Here is a 19,118-nt window from a genome sequence, read left to right on the forward strand (position 1 = left end):
ATTGAGGGTCACATGTAGTTTTAGAAAAACAGGTTCAATTTTATTTTTAGATTTGAACACATTAAAAATAGTTTACAGAAGAAAACACAAGAAAAACAACTTCGGAAATGTCGCATATGAGCTTCATTTAGCTTATAATGGACGGTGAAACAAGTAAAAAGTAAAAAACTGTTGTTAACATCACAGTTGAGTCAAGTGAGTGTTAGTAGCATAAGTGTATCGTATTTGTTCCAAATACTACTGTCAGATTTAGTAGTATGATATTACAGTCGACACATTTTTTATGCAGGTTTTTCTGGTTCAGGGGAGAGTTAACCTTTACTGGGTAGAGGATGATTACAGTTGAAGGGTCCGAACTGTCATCAGTACAGTGTTCAGGAATGGTGCGCGCCTATTTTGTTTGCGGTTGAGCACGTACTGGTTGTCAGGAGAGGCACCTCATATGCAAGTTGTTTTTCTTGTGTTTTCTTCTGTAAACTATTTTTCATGTGTTCAAATCTAAAAATAAAATTGAACCTGTTTTTCTAAAACAACATGTGACCCTCAATAACTAGTCATTGAACACTAGTTTCCTGCCAATCTAGACCTACCTACTATATACAGTTGACCTGGGGTAGCTTTCGACTCTTTTTCTGTTCCTTATACATGAGATGCTTACAGGGGGAAACAGTACTTAAATCAAAGCACTTAGTACCAGGATATCATTTCAGGGAGCAGACAATCATTAACATTTACAGGTAATGGGGACCATGTACCAGTGGTAAAAGGACGGGTGCTTCTTCCAACTTAAAACTCCAGAGGTCTGCATCGTGGAAGCTGCCGGCCGACAGAGAAATACCCAAAAGCGAATTGAGACTGGGTGCCAAGAGCAGAATATTTCAAGCTACTGCACTCTCCAAATAGCTTCTAGCATCCATGAATGATGAGATGTTGCAAATGTTAAGTGGCAGGACACCCCCTCGGTTCATATAATTAGAGCCCTTAGAAGGGCAGCTCCTCCAGTTACCCGCTGAATAGAGCAGAGGTGGTGGTGGGCTGTGAAGGGTGTTCTTCTAGAGGAATAGCTTGGTAGCTTGGTGGGGGACTATCTTAGAGGCTTTAAAGATGGTGCTCCTTCAAGAGGAGGGTCTTGATTTCTTTTCTGAATTGCATGAGGGTGGGGACAAATATGATGTCGATGAGTGGGCGTTCCAGAGTCAAGAGTGCGCAGACGGACAATGCCCGTCTTTCTTGGTTAGCATATCTTCTTGTGGGTTCCTACTACTGATAATGATGAGGGCATATTTGGGCCACAAATGCAAAAATAAAACATAGAAGCAGTCTGATGGCCATAGTAGGATATGACCTCAGCTCTACCTGGAACGTGGCCACGATGACCATCCCTATGGATCCCAGCACGCCAACCATCAAGGCCATTACGTTGAACCAGTGAGGAACAAATGCAGCGACTTCATTCTGCTTTTGTAGTATTTTATATCTTGCATACATTGTGAAGGTACCTATGACAAAAACACAAGCACATTGGTTACTAAATGTTGCATCGATTTGGCATCCTTTAACTTCACAGATTTTCAGATACGCAAACATCACACAATGACACACCAATCTCCATGAACCCATCACTAACATTATTAGACAAGCGTTCCACGGATTCAAATGCAATTGTGCAAGGTATTTGCTTATGGGTAAAAATCGCTTGAGGACACAAGTATTGTTTCAATTAATTTCTAGCTCCAGGGCTATTTGTTCTTCTGTGCAAACACTGTAAAACAGTATGGCACCAGTAGTGCAATGTTTCCACCAAAATATAATCCCTCCCAACCGAGGTCTCAGAGCAAAGTAGCACCAACTAGCTTACATGTCCCACATATTCAGTGACTGGGCATGCACTACCAAATGTTCTGCCTCTGAACTCGTCTTCCATCTCGTTGCAACCATGTGGGTCTATAATCCATGCAGTTTCAAACTGATCAGGAGTGGCCGTTTCACCATCTGATCAGGAGTGGCCATTTTACCATCTGATCAGGAGTGGCCGTTTCACCAAGTATGGCAGCAGCTCTTCTCCCAGCTAACAATTTGTCAAGCATTATTAACCCAACGAGGGGCTCGGGGACATCCTTGAACCTGCCTAATGTACACCCATGAGGAGGGGCGAAGAGCGGACACACAACAACTGAGCTTGCACGGCATATCACTCAAATAAAAACCTTAGGATAAGCAGAGAAGAGGTGGCAAGGAATGCAAAGTCCTCTCTCTGCACAGAGCATCTCGAGCAAGGCTCTAGGACATTTTATGTTATGTTAGTAAGTTATGTACCCTTGTCCGGATGTAGGGAAATCTCTCCAAAGATCTATGAGGATTGAGGTTATGTTCTGTACTTTTATTATATTATTAGATTCACCAGCCTCCTAGATTGTGTTATTTGTCACAAAAGTAAAGGAACGATTTATTGGCTTTTCCTGGACAATTCTAATTGCTTTAGTGAAATTACGTCTACATTTCTGATGGATGGATACATTATCAGTCAGTCAAAATTCTTTATTCCGGCTGAAAATCCATAAAAGTTCATATAAAAACATCACATACAAATGACATATCCAACAATATAGAACAACTTGTTTAAAAACCCTACTAAAAGTCACAGTCACATGAATTCATAAGATCACATTCATAAATTAAAAATTAATAGCATCAAACACAAAATTGGTTCAACCACTGCGCGTGGACACTTCATCAATTCTTTCCTCAATATACAGTCATATGATTGGCAATTGTAATTGTTTCCAATTCTCGCAAATGAGAGATCTCAGTAGACTCTTCACATTCAGATCTATGTTTAATTTCTATCAGTGATTGGTGTACTGTTACGCTCACCTGGTATCCACGGGGACGCCAGCCAGCCCTGGTTGAATGATTTGCACTCTGGAACCCTCTCCCGGTCCCTTGGTAAGGCCTCTGGTTAAAGATGGGTCTGCAATATAGGAGAGCTGGATTCAATACCAGATTGTCTTTATGTTTTCCCACCTTCCTTGGCCTCAACTCCTTCCTCCCCCTTGGGCCTTCTCCTAACCTTAACATTGTAAAATGTGGATTCTCTGTCCTGCTCCTCGTGGCAGGGGTGCGTAGATGTGGGGCGAGCAGCGACCAAGTTACTTCACTGATGCAAGCTCCCTTGTGGGAATCCAGGCCTGCTGCGACTCTGTAGGTTTGCTGCTTTACAGTCTTTATATGCAGTGCTTATTTTCCGTTTAGTTCGAATAATAATGTCTTGCTTCTTTCCTTTTAGGTATGGAAAGGTATTTTGGTGTTGTCATGCAGTTTGAAGATGAGCATGGGCCGGTAGGCGAAAGTGCGGTGTGTGCGATGCTGTCCGGTGAGTAATGAGTGATGCGCGGCGCTGTTTCGCCTTTTATATTGCTAACCTGTGTCTTTTCTCTCCTTGCAGGTTGCGTTGTTCCTCCCCGAGCACCGTAATGTTCCAGCAATAATACTGACCAGGAGATGACTACCCAGGTAAGAATTGTGCGGCTTTCTTCATTCAGGAGGAACCGTGAGTAAACACTTACTAATGCTGTCTTTCTTTCTCCTCTTTCCAGGTTATGGTATTCCAGGCTGCATGCGGTGCCGGATGATGGAGTTCGTACCTTCAGGTGAGTGGAACTGAAGTCAGCGATGGATTGAAGACAGGATACTGTTCCAGGTAAGTTTCGTAGTGTTCTTTCTCTCTCTGCAGGTCCTTGGTTTCAGGTAAGCTGCCATCAAAGAACTGGACACAGTGAGCGTTACGCTGCCCACAGCAGAATAACTCAAAGCATGTTCTGCTGTTTGGGTGCGGTTTAAATAGTCTCAGGTAAAGTAGTCCAGGTAAAATAGTCCCAGGCCTGCCACACCCAAAGTAGTCCAGGTAAAGTAGTCCCAGGTTGCCACACCCAAAAGACTAGACTGCATAGCTCAGTTCCTTGTAACTGAGCTATGTGTGTGCCTCCATGTTGGCTGCACCCCCACCCCCAAGTTAAATAGTCCCAAGTAAACAGTCCCATTCTAATGTTGGTCTTCATGATGGTTTTGAGCCTGGCGCCAAAGGCACCAATACTGACTCCAAGAGAGTCTTGGATGAGGGTTTAAGGCCTTTGACCTGGCCCTAACTGGAAGGCTGACTTGCCAGTGAGGGCCAGGGGCAAGGGTCATGACATTTACTCCGACTAACACATGTTTCGACCTTCAGAACACAGGTCTTCTTCAGGGCCAATTTATCACCTCTTTAACATTACATCGATTCATAATAATCCGCATTATCCATGTGTTCGGTGAGCTAGCTTAAACAGAGACTGTTGGCAGAATCTAAAATCATTTTGGGCCAATATGGGAGATGTCAGGATATAATTGAGGTTGAATTTGTTGCATGAAGAGAACAGTGTGCAATAATTTAACATGAGGACTAACATGCTGCCTACTTGGAGTAGTGTGGAGACTATTAACCAAGAGGGTAAGCATTTACTTAAAAGGGTAACTTTAAGAAGCTTGAGAAAGGGCTTGCTACAAATTTACACCATTAATAATTTAAATGTACAAATGAATTAACAGCAACTGCTAATATAATGCATGTCCAATACATTTAGGTTCATCTGTATGATCTGGAGGTTTTATTCGAATTTAGGAAGAATTAAAATCTGATTGAATATACATAGCCCAACTCTAGCCCAATGTTTCTGTGGGTGGAGAGCAGTGACACATAATTTGAAGGAGCAGAATGAAAGGAAAGTTGATTTTCAAGAAAGTATTATAAGGAAGATCTGATGAGAGCTAGGGATTGTGAAGTGAAGGTAAAGATGGGCAGGTAGTTCATTCCAAGAAGAAAGTCGCACAGGGGAGTAGTGTCTCGGCCCGCGCGACCATGGAGCATGTGCAAGAGAGTAATGTTCTCCCTTAGTGCTTGCATCGTTAGTTGAATCTAGCGAGACCAGTGTCTCGCTGTGGAGCATGCAGGGCATGGAGGTGCAAATACACAGCACCCATGCGCGTGGTATGGATGCCCATATTTAAGGATGTGGTCTGCTTCAGGCACGGTTGCGCGGAGCAGACCACTGCAGGCACTAATAGAACGCTATTGGAAGCGAGATATAGGTAAGAGAGGCAGCTCACAATGTCACTATAACTCTATGCCCATTATATTTAGATTAATGAGAGGGACTTTGACTGTCCCCACATTTTTCCAATATATATGCCAGGACACTGAGTTAATAGGGGGTTTTAAGAGTTTACCATGTAGTCTCACTCAATTATGATTGAATGATGACCTAGAGGGTGAAGCTGAATAGAGTTACAGCCAATATATTTATGGGTGGTTATATCACGATTTATTAGGCAAAGAAAGATCTTTCCATTTCAAGGAGGTAGAATTTAACAATTCACTGGAACTACAGTATTTATTCCAGCTAGAAAGGTAAGGATATGTATTATCTAGATATCCATAAAATATAGAATGATGTATGGCAAGACACTGATCTAGATACACTTTACATTTTAGATCATCTGACAGCCGTTGGTCATTAGTCCTTCAGTTATTTGCATCATAAACATATAATAAAGGTAAGGTACTACCTCTCTATTGGGAGACTATCAGGCACAGTAGTGCGTTTCTTCACACCTAACATATGGTGCTCACGGGTGAGAATAGGAAAGGAGTCACTGGGGGTTGTATGGAAAATACATGGTGGTTCGATATAAGAATTCACATAAGACGGTTGATTTAATAAGATGGTATGGGAAATGCCCATGGTTTATATTCCTAGGGTAATATCCTGTTAAAGAATGAATCATGCGGGACATAGAGGTTTATTGTGATCTCACAGGATTAATCACTAGAGACATGGACATGTTTAGCAAATAATCGTAGCCATTCAAGTAACTGATGTAAAGATACAAAATAAAGTATTTTGTTCTCTTTTCTTTTATGTCAACGTCTGTGTAATAAAGCACTGTCCACGCTTGCTTAGTTGCTTCTTAGTAAGTTTACTTCAATTCTTAAGTTACAGTTACAGGATTAAGACATCAGATATAAGACATAATATAAACACCGGCACTCATCACCCAGGAAGGGAGGGACCAACTGACTCTACATGGAACACTCACGACAGCATTCTCCCACTCATACATCAACATTCCATAGGCACTCACATGACATCATCAATCACATGACAAACCACATCAGACTCAAACAAGTACTTGACAACACATCTCCCTCCTTACCAAACACAACTTCATAACAGTCTGATAATATTACCCCATACCCCGGATGTGACATTTTTCCTGATTCGCTTGTTATGCAGTATTTATATTAGCCATAAAAAACAAAAATGATTCCTTCTTTTTTTTCTATAATTGTTTTCAATTTGGTTTGTATTTGTAAAATTGCTTTGGAATTATACCATATGTGTATTATTATGAATCAATGTAATGTTAAAGAGGTGATAAATTGGCCCTGACCAAGACCTGTGTTCTGAAAGGTCGAAACATGTGTTGGCAGGAGTACACCAATCACCGATAGAAATTAAACATAGATCTGAACGTGAAGAGTCTACTGAGATCTCTCATTTGCGGGAATTGGAAACAATTACAATTCCCAAATCATATGACTGTATATTGAGGAAAGAATGAATGAATTGTCCATGCGCAGTGGTGGAACCAATATCGTGTTTGAAGCTATATCATGTGTTAGGCTCATAAGGGGACCCTGGGGCTGGATTGGCAAACCCTGCAGCAAAGACGTTTTCGGGATTAGTACTTGAATAGAATCAACACACCTTTTATATATTTTGTGTGGTTTGCGCATCAGAGTAGTAGTCCCCCAGCCTAAGTTAAAATGTACATTACATTCAATCCAACATATATCAACTGCAGTACTTGGCCTCAGCGGCGGCCTTGTCCTAATTCAGAGCCTTGTTTCTTTGCCACCAGGCCCTGTAAATGTATCGTGCAGTAGCATAAGTGATATGCAGGGATAAACATTGGGTTGAAAACTGAATTGCGACAATAGCCTGGCAAATTCCTTTGTCTATGAAAATATGGCGTAGATATAAGCGCCTCAAATGATGGGCTTTTACGCAAGTTAGCATGAAGTGTATCAAAGGGGAAACGTTGCCACAGAACCAGGTCTACACGCTAAGCTGGAAACTGCCACAGGTAAAATACCTAATCTAAATCGTAGGGACAGAGACCACTCAAGGGGAGGACCGACAGCATCTAAATACACCTTAAAGCCACACTCCAATCTGGCCTCTAGGTAGGCTAGGCCCAATTTCAGGGATATAATATCCGCTAATTGTTTTTCCTGGGTTCTCTGCGACATAAGCGCTTTCAACTGCTTGATTTCCTTGTTGGGGGGAGCCTGTGGTTGTTCCCAAATGTCAAACCTATCCAGGTCTAGAAGAAATGCCTTCACGAGGGCTCGCCATTTGAGGATTCTCCCACCTGTTAAACTCATGATACAGGCAAGCCCCTCCCCCTGTTTCAACAAATCCCTCGAGCTCCAAACTTTCAGCCAATATATAACAGGTCTAAAAGAGGCATAAAATATTACTGGACTGGGAAGTAATTTAGTTCAAGTTGAAGCATCGCAGAGGGTGCACTAGGAGGGAGCATTAACAACGTTTTGAGAAATGTGTTCTCACACATGCTTAACTTGCCCAGATTAGAGTGGCCCCACAATTCAGCCCCATACATGGCAGCGGGCACAGCTTGCTTCCTAAGCAAGTCAAGTGCTGGTAATATAGCACCACTCCCATGGCGGTAGAAGAATGAAAGAATGCCGCCACCATACCTTTCCAGTGTAAGAGCCGACCTAGCAAGTCGGTTGCCCCATCCACCGTTGTCCTTGTAGCATACTCACAAATAATCATGATATAAAACTTGCTCAATAAGCACCACATTAATAGAGAAAGGAATAGAGGGGAGGCTCAAAGACCATCATTTTTCCAGAGTTTAACTTCAGTGAGAGAGACTTACATTTACTCTGGAAGATAGAGCCGTTCTAAGTCCAGCGGGGGAGGTGGCGAGAAGCACCAAATCATTTGCATAGAAGAGAGCAGGATATTTATCCGATGCCAATCTCAAGGGGGTCCCGGCACCCCACCTACAGCACATCAATGATTTCTTGGATAAGGCTGTTAAAAAGTAGGGGCGCCAGGCCACAGCCCTGTCTAACTCCCGCGCAGACATCAAACTCCCCCGTCATCTTCCCACCCGGCCCATAGCGGACTCTGGTCTTGTTCCTACTATACAGTGCAGGGATTATTGAGACCAATTCAATTGGGGCATGGCGTGTTAACATGATTTGCCAAAGAACATCCCTAGAGACTGAGTCAAACACGGTCTGTAAGTCGAGAAAATCGGGATAGAGGTGCATTTTGTTTAGGATTGTATATTTTTAGACTTAGTAGGAAACAATGATCCAAGGTACCTCTATTTCGTCGAAACCCTGCCTGGAGGTCGATAATCACGTTCGGAGTATCAGTCCTATCATGCAAGCGTGATAATATCAATTTGCTAAAATATCTTGCCTGCCCCATCCAGAAGGGAGATTGGTCGATAGTTAGACAGTAAGTCCTCCCCCCCCTTTTAATAAATGGGGACTATTGTGGCTTTCCTGCATGAATTGGGAACCTCACTACTAGCCAAGCTGGCATTAAGCACTCTGCTTAGCACCGGAGCCCAGATGAATGGTTCGACTTTGAACAGATCTGCCGGAATTAAGTCTTGGCCGGCTGCTTTGTGATTTTTGAGTGATTTCATAGCAATAGCTACCTTGCTAACCTAAAATGCAAAAATTGGCCCTGGGAGATGAACTCATTGGGGCCAGAGTGATTGTTTCGCTTACCTGTTCTCTGCGGGGACGTTGGGGCACGGTTGCAGCCCTCCCTGGAACTGGCTCCCCTTGGTCAGGCTTCTTCCCCTGCTCCTGTGTTGTGGACTGCGCTGGTTGTTGGTACTGCCCCTGCGAGAATACGAGAGGTCGTGAGAATGTTGTGATATGGCTGTGGTCTCCCTCGAACCCTTCTTCCCAGAATCTGGTGAGCATGCGCCTACCCATATAGTCTCACCTGTTTAATTATGATGGCGAGCTCTCCGTCCTGCTTCTCACTGCAGGGGCACTTTGTGATAGACCGAGTTCCTTCACTGGTCCATGTGCGTGGCAGCCCAGACCGGCTGTGGCTGAACCACTTTAAAGGTAAGTATCCTTCGATAATGATTATTGTCCGTAGCTCTTGTAATGTCTTTCCTTCTCCCCAATAGGTGATGTGAGGCCCAGCGGAATTGCGGTGCAAGAAGCGAGCCCCAATGGAGAACAGGGGAGTTCACGATGTCCCAATAGGTGGTAAGTTTGGTTCTTAGATCAAGCGCGAGGATTGGGTTGAGCGTGACCTTAGCGTAATGTCTTTATAGTTTTTCTAACCTTATTTTGTCCTTTTCTCTTGCAGAGGTGGCCTGGCAAAGTCAGACTGGAATGCTGTTATCCAGAGATTTGCCGGCGGATGAAGGATGCCTGGATCCGTGATGAAGCTGGCCGAAAGTGGACTCCCGAGTTGTGTTGTGGCTGGGAGCCGGAATAAGGTAAGGATACGCTCTGACTGCGGTTGCTGCTGGAATCAGGTAAGGATGCGTTCGACTGAGGTTGCTGGTTGAATCAGGTAAGGATGCGCTCCAACTGCGGTTGATGCTGGAATCAGGTAAGCTGCTGGAATCAGGTAAGGATGCATTTCAGGACGACTGCGGTTGCTGCTGGAGTCAGATAAGCTACTGGAATCAGGTAAGCTGCTGGAATCAGGTAAGGAGGCGTTTCAGGTGGCGGTGAGCGTTACGCTGCTGTAAGCAGACTAACGCGAAGCACCTGCATGCGGGCGGGGAAGGCTTAAATAGCCTGGTCCCGGCCATGCCCATTTGTTCTGACTCGTGGCCCCACCCTGCCACTCCTAGAAGATGCTGCACGTGCAGCCCAATTAACTCCTATTGCCACGCCCGATCTGGAGGCACGTGGAGGCGCTGCAGGGAAAAAAAGGCACGTGCACCAGAATAAAGTGTGCAGAGCACACTTACTCCTGAGCCTGGCTTCAAAGGCACCAGGACTGGGTCCAACTGGACCTTTTATGTAGTGTAGCTTGTGGTCCTTGCCCGGTGGCCATGACAGTGATGTCCTCTATTGGGCCTATTCCATATGAACTGGAGAAGTATTGCCACCAAATGTCTTCCCTTATCGTACAATACAGAGTCACATCTCCTTTTAGCTCCTCCCCCGACACCATTTTCCCAAATTTGACATTCTTTTGTAAAACATCTACCTAAATCGTGTCTTGTCTCAGCCTTGTGGTTCTTGTCTGCAGACGAGCAGGGAGACAGAGTCTTAAGTACATGGTTGATTATATGAATAGTTTGTAAACTTGGTGAATGCTGATTGCATCTTAACAAACCCTCGTGGGCCTAGGCATCTCCTGTAGAGAGGTTTGCTTGGACTTACGAGGCGCCAACAAAACAACGGGGCCTAATGTCCCATAAGGAGTGCAGCATAGGGCTATCAGCTGGCAACAGCTGGTGTGCGTCTAGTGCTTCTGTTTCTCCCTGCTGCACCTGAAATCCCAGTGGAATGAATGACATGGATCCTCAGGACTATACCCTAGCCTACTGACCTGAGTATACGCTTTGACACAGATGTGCCTCCCACCCTACACTTTGTTCTATCAACTGAGAAGGAGGCACATGCAGACATCAGCAGAGAGCCTAGATTATCACTGTGTACAAGTAGTCATGCCGCAAAGCCAGGGAGAAGGAACTGGGGGACATCTAGCAAAGGCTGTACGCCTGCATGCACTCTCCTTATTTCAATGTTCTGGAACTCAGAGGTACTTATGCATAAGGCCTTGGAAAGATGGAACTTCATGTCGTGAGGAATTGAATGACTGAGCCCAACCAACTGGCCTTGTAAGAGTGCATGTCTACCATGAGCTCTGCAGTGTCCGGTCAAAGGATCGAAACCAAAAGGATCGAATGCCATAGGGTCGATTCAATAGGACCTAAAACAAAAAGACCGTTTTTTTTTTTAAAATGTATATTTTTGGGGGGGTTTTCATATAGGAAAAAAAAGTGTTTTTTACCACAAAAAAGGTGGTTTGGGGGAGACCCCCCACCCCCCAAAAAAAGAAAATTACAAAAAAAATATTCGACCATTGTATTTTTGCTCCTTTTGATTCGACCCTATTGTATTACGATCCTTTTGATTCGATCCTTTGACCTACAACCGACCTCTGCATATTGTAATATTGCCAACCTCAACATGATTAGCGTAGGGGACCTGAAGAAGTGGCTGCATTGTGCTTGCGAGACCTGGGAGCCACTCTGCCACACAACTATGGGGCATCAAGAGGTGTCTGTCTAACATGTAATCTCACAAGTGTAATATGACAGACATCTCAACAAATAGCAGGAAGCACAGGAGAGCCAGGTAAGCCTGACATCTTACTGACTCTGCCCCAGGCACACAGTCATGAATTCTTACCTGATGCCTTCAGAAGGATGAAAGGATGGGCTGGCCCCATATTCAAGCCAGCACGTACACACATCTGCATTCCTCTCCTGATCTAGCCCACGAGATACACACACCTGCATTCCTCTTCTGATCTAGCCCACTACATACACACACCTGCATTCCTCTTCTGATCTAGCCCACTACATACACACACCTGCATTCCTCTTCTGATCTAGCCCACTACATAGACACACTTGCATTCCTCTTCTGATCTAGCCCACTACATAGACACACCTGCATTCCTCTCCTGATCTAGCCCACGACATACACACACCTGCATTCCTCTTCTGATCTAGCCCACTACATACACACACCCTGCATTCCTCTTCTGATCTAGCCCACTACATACACACACCTGCATTCCTCTTCTGATCTAGCCCACTACATACACACACCTGCATTCCTCTTCTGATCTAGCCCACTACATACACACACCTGCATTCCTCTTCTGATCTAGCCCACTACATACACACACCTGCATTCCTCTTCTGATCTAGCCCACTACATAGACACACCTGCATTCCTCTCCTGATCTAGCCCACGACATGCACACACCTGCATTCCTCTTCTGATCTAGCCCACTACATACACACACCTGCATTCCTCTTCTGATCTAGCCCACTACATACACACACCTGCATTCCTCTTCTGATCTAGCCCACTACATAGACACACCTGCATTCCTCTTCTGATCTAGCCCACTACATACACACACCTGCATTCCTCTTCTGATCTAGCCCACTACATACACACATCTGCATTCCTCTCCTGATCTAGCCCACGACTTACACACACCTGCATTCGTCTTCTGATCTAGCCCACTACATACACACATCTGCATTCCTCTCCTGATCTAGCCCACGACATACACACACCTGCATTCCTCTTCTGATCTAGCCCACTACATACACACACCTGCATTCCTCTTCTGATCTAGCCCACTACATACACACACCTGCATTCCTCTTCTGATCTAGCCCACTACATAGACACACCTGCATTCCTCTTCTGATCTAGCCCACTACATACACACACCTGCATTCCTCTTCTGATCTAGCCCACTACATACACACACCTGCATTCCTCTTCTGATCTAGCCCACTATATACACACATCTGCATTCCTCTCCTGATCTAGCCCACGACATACACACACCTGCATTCCTCTTCTGATCTAGCCCACGACATACACACATCTGCATTCCTCTCCTGATCTAGCCCACGACATACACACACCTGCATTCCTCTCCTGATCTAGCCCACTACATACACACACCTGCATTCCTCTTCTGATCTAGCCCACTACATACACACACCTGCATTCCTCTTCTGATCTAGCCCACGACATACACACACCTGCATTCCTCTCCTGATCTAGCCCACGACATACACACACCTGCATTCCTCTTCTGATCTAGCCCACTACATACACACACCTGCATTCCTCTTCTGATCTAGTGCACTACAGAGCGTAATGTGCTGTATGAGCTGGATAACACACATGGACAGAAGGTTGTCCCCAAACTGCCCCCATCCAGGCTCACTCGCCCCTCTCTTTTACCTGCGCCTGCTCTGTTTTTCTCTCTCTCTCTCTCTGCCTCTACTCCCGCCCTCTCCCTCTCTTTCTCTCTTTGCTTCTCTCTCTCTCTTTCTCTCTCGCTCTCTGCCCCTCTCTCCCCGTCCTCTCTCTCTGCCTCTCTCTCTGCCTCTCTCCATCTCCCCCCTCTCTCTCTCCTTACCTCTCTCTCTCGCTCTCTCTATCTGTGACTATCTCTCTCATTCTCTCTTGAACTGACTCTCTTCCTCTCTCTCTCTGCTTCTCTCTCTTTCTCTCTCTCTCTCTCTCTTTCTCTCTGCCCCTCTCTCTCTCTCCCTCTCTCTCTACCTCTCCCCTCTCTTTCTCTCCCTCTGACTATCTCTCTCTCCGCCTCTCTATCCTTCTCTCTCTCTCCCTCTCTCTCTCTCTCTTTCTCCCTCTTTCTCTCTCTCTCTGTCTCTCTCTCTCTGCTTCTCTCTCTCCCTCTCTCTGTTCCTGTAGCTTTTATTCCCATAGATTTTATTCTTTGAATGTTTGTAACTGCAGTTATCTGCCTGAATGTTAAAAACATCACCTGGAGATTCCGAGTGTCAGAAAAGATCATGAAGACTCAGAAATTGACATGGGTCCCACTGGCGGAGGCGCAGAGAACCGGTCCCACTGGCGGAGGCACAGAGAACCAGTCCCACTGGCGGAGGCACAGAGAACCAGTCCCACTGGTGGAGGCACAGAGAACCAGTCACACAGGCACAGAGAACCAATCCCACTGGTAGAGGCAAAGAGAACCGGTCCCACTGGCGGAGGCACAGAGAACCAGTCCCACTGGCGGAGGCACAGAGAACCGGTCCCCTGGCGGAGGCACAGAGAACCAGTCCCACTGGCAGAGGCACAGAGAACCAGTCCCACTGGCGGAGGCACAGAAAACCAGTCCCACTGGTAGAGGCACAGAAAACCAGTCCCACTGGCGGAGGCACAGAGAACCAGTCCCACTGGCGGAGGCACAGAGAACCAGTCCCACTGGTGGAGGCACAGAGAACCAGTCACACAGGCACAGAGAACCAATCCCACTGGTAGAGGCACAGAGAACCAGTCCCACTGGCAGAGGCACAGAGAACCAGTCCCACTGGCGGAGGCACAGAGAACCAGTCCCACTGGTAGAGGCACAGAAAACCAGTCCCACTGGCGGAGGTACAGAGAACCAGTCCCACTGGCGGAGGCACAGAGAACCAGTCCCACTGGTGGAGGCACAGAGAACCAGTCACACAGGCACAGAGAACCAATCCCACTGGAAGAGGCACAGAAAACCGGTCCCACTGGCGGAGGCACAGAGAACCGGTCACACTGGCGGAGGCACAGAGAACCGGTCCCACTGGCGGAGGCACAGAGAACCAGTCCCACTGGTGGAGGCGCAGAGAACCAGTCCCACTGGTGGAGGCACAGAGAACCAGTCCCACTGGCAGGGGCAGAGAGAACCAGTACCACTGGCGGAGACAGAGAGAACCAGTCCCACTGGCAGAGGCACAGAGAACCAGTCCTACTGAGGCACAGAGAACCAGTCCCACTGGCAGAGGCACAGAGAACCACAAACAACTTTTTTTAATGGGGTGCCCAGACCTACGTATGAATACATTGGGGGAACTGTCATTGTTTGTACTGCACAATAACTAGACACACACTTACTCCAGCAACCAATGTGTTAAAATTGCGCCCTCATGAGCATCTTTCACGCTAGTCCCTGGTCTGTGTCCCCTTTTCATTACCCTCAGAAGCTGGCCCAGCACTTGTTCTCATATGTGTGTTTGTGCTTGTGTATTGTGTATTCTCCACCATGAGTAAGAGTGTTATTGTAAAGGATTGCTGACCGAAATTGACATCGCTGTTCTTCAAATAAATACAAAATATAAATACAGACCTAAAATGGAGGTTATGCTGATCATGAACCCGAAGATGGCACTTTCTGGAGGTGTTGTTCCGGTGTCACTGCGGAAATAAAAGGGAAACGTTGGCTGGAGTTTATACCATGTGTATCTTTTACGCTGAACACAACATCACAAATGCATTTCTTCATAAAAACTTCTTATTGAACGGGAGTTCTTGGTGTAGGGAATCTTTCCATACTGCCCCAAAAGTGCTTTGAAGCACGCGAGAACTGGCCGTGGAAAGGAAGCGCCTCTGTCTGCGTTCAAGGGATGCCGCCCCCACAAAGAGCTCCTTATTGGGAACAAGTAAAATGAAGCGCTGCCTTCCAATATCAGGAGTCTGTAAATGTACCATATACACGTTTACCAAAAGAAACATTCTCACAACTACCTACTCAATTTTAATAATTCTAATAATGATATTCTAAAAGCTGCAATGAAGGCCTAACTTTTGTCCCCCCCCCCCTGTGTTTTATGGACACATATTTGTTTAACAATGTCCAAGATAATGTCACTGTTCATTTCTCTTTATTTGTTCACTTTTTTATGTTATACAGTTTAGGAATTGCTTTTCCCTGTTTTACCATTTTGCTGGCGTGAGATTAGTCCCGAAGAAGCACCATTTCTTGTGCGAAACTTGTGTTGACTTGTACCATAAACAATGTTCACTTTTTGAGAAATTGTTTGTGGAACAATGACATTCCCTTAGCATAATGACCAGTAGTGTGTGCTTATTGTAGAGCAAATGCTTCTGTGGCGGTACTCGTGCACATGAATGCTGTCTCATGTTTTATGCTGAAATGGACATAGCAAATGCCAGAATAAATATGAGTGCTTCCCACACAATGTACAGGCAAGGGCCACTTCCAAAGCAACAACTAGGGAAGTGTCAGGATTGCTAACGGCTAGGTCTATCTCCCAAGACCCCTCCTCACCTGAAGATCCTGAGGACGTGCTCAAAGTTTGTGAGGCCCCTCTACCTCCTCTAGTAGTGGCCGCCGGGATCTTCTTCTTTCTTCGGCCCTTTACCTTCTTATCGTAGGGACGAGCTCCACTAGAGGCCACCTTGGCAAACTGAGGAACTCCCCGCCAAGTGGGACCCCCAGTAAGCCCGTCCGAGAATTCAGGGAAAAAGCTTCTCCGGCACCAAAAAACCCTGAAGCACTCAAGCACTCGGGCTGAACGTGGAGCTCGATTAGGCCAGCGGTAGATATACTGCAGTCCGTAGCTAGTATTCAGTAACAGAGGAAAGTAAACGTAGATAGAAAAAGGCGGTAGGGAAAGACATACAGAACGAAGGGAGGTATAAGGTTGAACGTCAAGAGAGACTTCAGAGCGTGCAGGGGCACAGGTAAGGAAAGGAATCCTGCGGCCCGTACCGAGATGCCACTGGGAGCCGGAGGCTAGCAGAAGGAGAGCACTCAACCGCAACCGAAAGAGAGAGAGAGGGAGCGAGGAAAGAAGGCAAGGAATAAAGCTGAACGAAGAGGAACAGAGCGAGGAAGGGCAGAAGCCGGAGAAAACTCCCGCAAGCAGACCAGGAACGAGAGGGAACGGAAGGCAACTCGAACACCAGAGTTCCAAGTCAAAACAGGAAGTAAGAGCGATACAACGCACTGAACGTAGGTTTCAGTGCGTTGTAATAGCAACGCTGACTGGCGGCGGCCATCTTGGAGGAAGACTAGACCGTGCGAAACGGTTCTAGTCATAGAACAATCATCGGAGTCGGGAAAGGGACCACCTTCCATGGCCGGAACATAACAGGAAGCTGCAAGTGAAAGGGTTATATAGTGCGGATTTGCCATGGAGTGTGGATCCGGGACTTTGGTCAGCAGTGAGGCGGCAAGGGCTATCTGAGCAGGGAGACAAGGGCTGTCGCATACTGGAGGATCTGTTTGAAGCGGGAAAGCTGATGACGTTTGAGCAGTGGAGTGCTCGGTATGGAGTCTCGAGGGGGCATTTCCTAACGTACGGGACGGTGGCTGGACGGCTGGTGGCAATATGGACAGACATACCGAATAAGCCTTAGGTGAGCACGCTGATTCAGGTGCTACTCGCACCACGGTCCCAGTGCTTAAACAAGTTAAGACACTTGGTGTCTACTTAGACGCTACCCTAACTATGTCAAAACAAGTCAACACCCTATCCTCGTCCACCTCTTACACATCCAAACTCATCTCCATAAATCACAAATTCCACACACCGGACAACTGCGTTACATTAGCCAGAGCACTAATATTATCCAAGCTCGACTACTGTAATATCCTCTTCCTTGGCATTTCCAAAACCAATATAGCTAAACTCCAACTCATGCAGAATAAAGTCCTCCGAGCCGCACTAGGCATAAAAAGTCTGAACATATCTCCAACATTAGGAGAGACAACCACTGGCTCCCTATCAAAGCCAGGATACTATAAAAAAAATCTCATACCAGACTCCTCAGATCTAATAACAACGCACACCTCGAGATCCCACGCTACAAAAGAGAGAAAGCGGGGGGGGGGGGGGGTGGGAGGGTAGTAGTTTTTTTGTTTTTTTATTGTATTTGGTTCACAAAAAGATAAAAGTAACATTGCATTAGAACCTTTACAATTATTAGTCAACCAATACCATTTAACATTCCCAGAAGTGGGGAAAACAGACCGAATATAAATAAATAAAAAGAAGAGAATTAATAACCATTTACACACATTGGGGGTCATTACAACCCAGGCGCAAAGGGATACTGGACACCAGTAATGACACAGGTGCCGGTAATCCCTTTGTGCCCTATTCCGAGGTCCCTTTGTGGGTCCTTCCTTAACGCCTGGTTTTAGCAGGCGTTAAGGACGGGACCCACAAAGGGATACCGGGGTCAATTACGGTATGGGAATTTGTGGTACTGTTATTGCCGCCTTCCCCCTTCCCATTGAGCCCTAAGGGGGCTCAAATGGGAATGGGGAATGGAATTTCAAATGGGGACTTACCGGTAAGTCCCCATACCACCACGTCGGTGGCGGTACCGGTATCGGTGCTAGTCATGGCACTAATAGCGCCATGACTAACACCAACCTCGGAATGAAGGTGATTGACTTCGATAAAATAAGTCCATTCTCCCCACTTCTTGAGACCCAGCGTGGGATAATTACTCCCATCTCCTATTATTCACAAATTGCTTTCCAATCAATAAGGGAATACATTTGACCTTCCCCTTTACCCAGCATTCAACAATGATGTTCACATGATCTAGATTTCCTTAGTGTGAATCAACCTGACTCTAAACCCTCAAACCTTGACCAGGTCATTTCCCAACATAATTAATTTAACAGGTTCAGATTTCCCAATATTTCAACCACTGTTGCCGTTAGCTGAATTTCTTGGCCTGCAATCATTCTTTCCCAAAGATGCTCTGAGACAAGACCAACCTCCTTATGTGTGAATCTTCTTAATTTCGCTAGCCTCAAGGACCAAGACCCTTCACACTCCATTAGGATGTGTCGAAGTGATTGGAGTCTTGGATCGGAGCATACTTTACATAGTTTGACCGCAAGATCTTCCTGCTTTCTTATTGCCAAGACCTCCCCAGTGGGGACCAAGTTCAGTCTCACCCGTAAAAAGTTGGATCTTATTCTGGGGTCAGGGTATTTACTGGGTAACGTGGCAGGTAGCCTATGTTTTTTTCTGCCGTCAGAAAGGCATTACATGGCCTAGAGCTTCTCACCAAAGAGATGGTTTTAATCCAGTCTAACTGCTCCAAATCCCGTTTTACCTTAAGAGGGTTAGTTATCAGAGTTTCAAGATCTACATTTACTCTGTCCAGTATGATTTTTGCTTTTAAATCCAACCGTCTCAAGATTCTGGATTTTGAGCCTTTCAAGTGACCTCTAACATTTTCATACAGGGAATCTGGTTTAGGATAATGCTATTAGCTTCCATTCTGCGCGGCACTCTAAAGAGACAAGGCCTAGTTCAAACCGCAAGTTCCAACCAGGTGTACTCATAGGGAGATTAAGAAAAACTTTCCAAATTCTACCTTCTATTCTGGGCCAATTTGCACTCCAGAGTGAGGGTTTCTCTCCTAAACCGTACAAAATAACCGGTATTATTTT

General features: G+C 45.8%; 1 protein-coding gene across 3 annotated transcripts in view; it reads right to left on the reverse strand.

Moving 5' to 3' along the window:
* Window positions 1-19,118, reverse strand: part of DRAM1 (DNA damage regulated autophagy modulator 1) — a 492,420-nt gene that overhangs the window by 328,625 nt on the left and 144,677 nt on the right. For all 3 annotated transcript variants that reach the window (XM_069629937.1, XM_069629939.1, XM_069629938.1), the window contains exons 2-3: window positions 15,024-15,091; window positions 1,357-1,499 (exon numbers count right to left, since the gene is read on the reverse strand). In XM_069629937.1, the coding sequence (XP_069486038.1) occupies window positions 1,357-1,499; window positions 15,024-15,091 (211 nt within the window). The remainder of the gene's footprint in view (window positions 1-1,356; window positions 1,500-15,023; window positions 15,092-19,118) is intronic.

Source organism: Ambystoma mexicanum, chromosome 12 (assembly GCF_040938575.1).
Source record: "Ambystoma mexicanum isolate Mex_15411 chromosome 12, UKY_AmexF1_1, whole genome shotgun sequence".
Classification (NCBI taxonomy): Eukaryota; Metazoa; Chordata; class Amphibia; order Caudata; family Ambystomatidae; genus Ambystoma; species Ambystoma mexicanum.